This window comes from Bison bison, unplaced genomic scaffold (assembly GCF_000754665.1).
Source record: "Bison bison bison isolate TAMUID 2011002044 unplaced genomic scaffold, Bison_UMD1.0 scf7180017864213, whole genome shotgun sequence".
NCBI lineage: Eukaryota > Metazoa > Chordata > Mammalia > Artiodactyla > Bovidae > Bison > Bison bison.
In genome coordinates this window covers 9,292,473-9,298,066 of record NW_011494785.1, presented here as the reverse complement: position 1 = coordinate 9,298,066, position 5,594 = coordinate 9,292,473, and the positions used below count along the sequence as shown (strand labels likewise).

Here is a 5,594-nt window from a genome sequence, read left to right as displayed (position 1 = left end):
GGATCTCCAGGCAAGAACACTGGAGTGGGTTGCCATTTCCTTCTCCAATGCATGAAAGTGAAAAGTGAAAGCGAAGTCGCTCAGTCGTGTCCGACTCTTAGCGACCCCATGGACTGCGGCCCACCAGGCTCCTCCATCCATGGGATTTTCCAGGCAAGAGTACTGGAGTGGGGTGCCATTGCCTTCTCTGCTCCCCTAAATATGTCTAATTTGGAATGATATTGTGGCTTGTTTTAGCCTAAGCAATTTGGCCTTCATGTCTTAATTTCAATAAAATACTGTCTCTGGGTTCTCTTAGAACACCTGGCAATCCTGGGCTCACATTTCATCCTGGGACACCAGAGTCTCCAATCCAGCTCTTTCCTTCCCTTCACCTTGTAATCCTCTTACCTGGCTTATAATGTTTTTAAGAATTTGAAAACAGATTTATTTAGTAAAAGCTTTTTTACCTCCAGTGGAAGCATTTGGGGGTTTTTGTTTATTTTTGTTGGAGTGTGGTTGATTCACCATGTGTTAGTTTCAGGTGTGCAGCAAACGGAATCAGTTGCACATACACATGTGTCTACCCTTTTTTAGACTCTTTTCCCCTGTAGACCATGATAGAGTATTGGGTGGTGTCCCCTGTGTCATGCGGTATGTCCTTATTAGTTACCTGCTTTACGTACAGTGTGTGTATGTCAGTCCCCATCTCTCAGTTTATCCCTCCCCTCAGTTTCCCCCCGGTAACCTGTTTGTTTTCTACATCTGTGACTCTGTTCTGTCTTGTAAGTAAGTTCACTGGTACCATGTTTTAAGGTTCCACATGTAAGTGACAGTACGCGATATTTGTCTTTCTCTCTCTGACTTGCTTCACTCAGTGTGGCAGTCTCTAGGTCCGTCCATGTTACTGCAAATGACTCAAATGGCAATATTTCTCTGTACTTAGGTTTTATGAATTGGGTTTCTTTGAAGTGCAAATCAGGTTCCTATAAATGGAATTATATTGGTCATTTTTAGAGGACCTAGCTACTTTTTTCTGGACGTATATATTATTTTTAAATCGTAGTTTAAACTTATTTTTGTTTATATATATATATAATATTTTCATTGTTCAACAATGTGTGTAAAAGGATACACTCTGAAGATCTTCTCCCTACATCTGCCCTCCCAGCTATCATTCCATCTTACCCAAAGGGAATTACTTTTACTTAATTTCAGAAATATTTATGTATAATACAAGTGTACATTTTATGTGTATGTATTTATATATAATAAAAATGTACATTCTTTTCTATACCTTTCACTTGTAAAAAAGCAACTTTTTGCTTTATAATATTTAAATTTAGTATTTATATTTATGCAAATAGTAATGTACAATATACACTTTTCTGTACTTTATTTCACTGAGTATTGTACCTTAGATTTAGGTGTCTGTAATCAGAGCAGTTCACAAAAGTTTTGGGATCTGAGATATTTGTATTTTTTTAAATTATTTAATATCTTGTAAAACTGGAAATTAAACATCCTCTGTATAGTCCGTATTTACCAGTGAAAGACCAAAGTTAATGTTATATGATATATTTTCTATATTTAGTTACAGAGGTTATGACTGTCGAAGTAATCTGTTTTATACTCAAATTGGTGAAATTGTATACCATGTGGCAGCAGTGGGTGTCATTTATAACCGCCAGCAGAACACACAGCGTTTTTACCTGGGTCACGATGATGACATTCTCTGCCTGGCTCTTCATCCTTTGAAAGACTACGTGGCAACAGGCCAGGTAGGTCCTTTGAAAGACTATGTGATAACAGGTTAGACAGGCTAGACCTTCGGGTTTAAAGTTAGATTAGTCCATTTTTTTTCCTTTTGTGTTCTTGGAAATGAATTCTTTAGAATGGGATTTTATTTTCGTATTACAAATGAAAATTCTTTATTATAGTTTTCCTTAGAGTTTTATTGTTTTACTTATTATTATAATTTGAATTTTGAACGGTGAGCTCTGGGTTCACTTCTTTCTGTCAGAATAATATTTTTTTTTTAATCTGTGAGTAACATTAAGGTAAGAAGTCTGATTTTTTCATTATCTAAAATAAATTATCTAAGAAATGTTCTGTAACAAATAGGACGACTGTGTTTCTATTTTTCTATCATGATAGTAACATGTTCAGGTTTACCAAGGGAGAAAACACAGAAAAGTCATAACTGATACACCTCTTTATATTCTTATTCTTAGAGAAGGAAAGGAAGGGGTGTACCTATAAATTCTCACTGTGTTTAAGCACTTTACTCTGTGTAAGCATGTTACTAATTTCTTAATGTATATTTGCTTTATTCTCACCTCACCTATATGAGAGTGAAACCATTTGCCCCCAGCTTATAAATGAGGAATTTTAGGTTTAAGGAAAATACATGATTTTCTCAAAGATCTCTCAGCTGCTGCTAAGTCGCTTCAGTCGTGTCCGACTCTGTGCAACCCCATAGATGGCAGCCCACCAGGCTCCTCCGTCCCTGGGATTCTCCAGGCAAGAACACTGGAGTGGGTTGCCATTCCTTCTCCAATGCATGAAAGTGAAAAGTGAAAGTGAAGTCGCTCAGACGTGCCCGACTCTTAGCGACCCCATTTTCCAGGCAAGAGTACTGGAGTGGGGTGCTATTGCCTTCTCCAAATCTCTCAGCTAATACGTGGTAAAAACCCAACATCCTCAGTCTGTCTGGCTTTGAACACTGGGTTAAGGATACCTTCGGGGATATATTGAGGGCAGGGGCAGGCAGCTTGCATCATCCCAGGTAGCTTCCTTGAAAAGTGAGAAAACTCTTTCTCTCTCCCATCTCCCCTCCCTGGGTTTGTATCTCCCCTCATTGTTTTTTTCTCCCCTTCCCATCCCTTCCTCCTTTTCTTCCCCTTTTCTTCCATTCATTCAAAAACACTCATAGAGCATGTGCTGTGTGCCAGGAAAATCTCTGGGAATATAAATAAAACATCTTCTTGCCATGGTAAAACATTAATAATCTGTGAGGGAAGGCAAACATGCAAGAAAATTGTGATACAGGGTCAGAAGTATAGATCGGGGCTTCTTACCTTGGAACTGTTGACACTTGGGGCCAGATAATTTTTTGTTGTAAAAATAATTGGGTTTTTGTGCACAGTGGAATCCTGTGCATTGCACAGTGTTAGCAGAGTATCTGACCTCTGTGCAGTAGATGCCAATCACACTGCCCCCGACTTGTGACAAACAAAAACATCTCCAGACAGCGTTTGGAAGGCAAAAGTCACCCCTGCTGAGACCCACTATTAGGTGTGTATAAAGCCCTCTTGAAATATAATATAGGACTGATTAATCATGCCTAATGGAATGGGAAACCCTCATAGAGATGGTGCCATTTGAACTCAATAGTTTACCTGACAGAGGGGAGGTTGGGGAAGGCTTTCTGTTTTATTGTATAACAGTGGAGCAAAAGAAAAAAAAGAAAAAAAAAAACTGAAATAAAACATAGCTTCTTTAAATAACTGTGAGCAACCTAAAGTACAAATCTTAGAGTTATTGGTGGACTTTAGTGGGAGAAATAATTAAGTGGGTTAGTGGGGGCCTCAGGGGTACCATTTACCTTCACTGCTAGTTTATGTCAAGGTTCCTCTTAACACACAGTTATGTGCCTATTGTGTGTAGCAAGGATCACCTGCAGTGCTGTAGGAAGGAGTTTGGACATTATTCTGATACTCCTGGAGTAAGACTGTAAAAACTGGTTATTTACTACCATGATTCTGGCATTTTAGGGAATGTGGGCCAAATTAAATTAAAAGTCAGGATGCCCACAGGATATCCCTGGATAACCAGTGTAGGGGAGGAAAACCTTACCTCCTCCTATCCTAGACTTTTAGCTGGGATTCTGACAAAAAGACCAGGTTTCCCTGGTGGCTCCGATGGTAAAGAACCTGCCTGTAGTGCAGGAGACCTGGGTTTGATCCCTGGGTTGGGAAGATTCCCCTGGAGAAGGGAATGGCAACCTATGCCATTAACAGGAGCAATTCATATCACCTGGAAGAAACCTAAACCAGAAGTAGCTCAAAATGGTGATTTAGAATTCCAGCTTATATAGAAAATAGTAGATCTGAAGAGAAATGTCAGGACAGAGGAAAGTGTTTAATAACTTAGTGAAACGTTGACTGATCACAGTGTTGTTTTTTGTTATATATTTATAAAAAACGAACCTCAAAATCAATGCTAATTGGCAGCCCTATTATTTCAGGAGTTGCCTTTATAGACAAAGTTATTATGTAATATAGCTTAATCGGTATAGAGAAAGTGATTACTTGAGTCCAAAGGAATAATTAAAATTTAAGTCCTGTTAACCTGCTTGGTGAAAGCTGTGAAAAGAAGAGAAGCGAAAAGCAAAGGAGAAAAGGAAGATATAAGCATCTGAATGCAGAGTTCCAAAAGCAAGAAGAGATAAGAAACCCTTCTTCAGCAATCAGTGCAAAGAAATAGAGGAAAACAACAGAATGGGAAAGACTAGAGATCTCTTCAAGAAAATTAGAGATACCAAGGGAACATTTCATGCAAAGATGGGCTCAATAAAGGACAGGAATGGTATGGACCTAACAGAAGCAGAAGATATTAAGAAGAGATGGCAAGAATACACAGAAGAACTGTACAAAAAAGAGCTTTACGACCCAGATAATCACAATGGTGTGATCACTGACCTAGAGCCAGACATCCTGGAATGTGAAGTCAAGTGGGCCTTAGAAAGCATCACTACGAACAAAGACAGTGGAGGTGATGGAATTCCAGTTGAGCTATTCCAAATCCTGAAAGATGATGCTGTGAAAGTGCTACACTCGATATGCCAGCAAATTTGGAAAACTCAGCAGTGGCCACAGGACTGGAAAAGGTCAGTTTTCATTCCAATCCCAAAGAAAGGCAATGCCAAAGAATGCTCAAACGACCACACAGTTGCACTCATCTCACATGCTAGTAAAGTAATGCTCAAAATTCTCCAAGCCAGGCTTCAGCAATACATGAACCGTGAACTTCCAGATGTTCAAGCTGGTTTTAGAAAAGGCAGAGGAATCAGAGATCAAATTGCCAGCATCCACTGGATCATGGAAAAAGCAAGAGAGTTCCAGAAAAACATCTATTTCTGCTTTATTGACTAGGCCAAAGCCTTTGACTGTGTGGATCACAATAAACTGTGGCAAATTCTTCAAGAGATGGGAATACCAGACCACCTGACCTGCCTTTTGAGAAACCTATATGCAGGTCAGGAAGCAACAGTTAGAACTGGACATGGAACAACAGACTGGTTCCAAATAGGAAAAGGAGTACGTCAAGGCTGTATATTGTCACCCTGCTTATTTAACTTCTATGCAGAGTACATCATGAGAAACACTGGGCTGGAAGAAGCACAAGCTGGAATCAAGATTGCTGGGAGAAATATCAATAACCTCAGATATGCAGATGATACCACCCTTATGGCAGAAAGTGAAGAGGAACTCAAAAGCCTCTTGATGAAAGTGAAAGTGGAGAGTGAAAAAGTTGGCTTAAAGCTTAACATTCAGAAAACGAAGATCATGACATCTGGTCCCATCACTTCATGGGAAGTAGATGGGGAAACA

At 39.3% G+C, this 5,594-nt stretch overlaps 1 protein-coding gene across 1 annotated transcript in view; it reads left to right on the top strand.

Moving 5' to 3' along the window:
- Positions 1-5,594, top strand: part of EML5 (echinoderm microtubule associated protein like 5) — a 170,184-nt gene that overhangs the window by 89,716 nt on the left and 74,874 nt on the right. Inside the window, exon 15 of the mRNA XM_010845237.1 lies at positions 1,574-1,760. Coding sequence (XP_010843539.1) covers positions 1,574-1,760 — 187 coding nt within the window. The remainder of the gene's footprint in view (positions 1-1,573; positions 1,761-5,594) is intronic.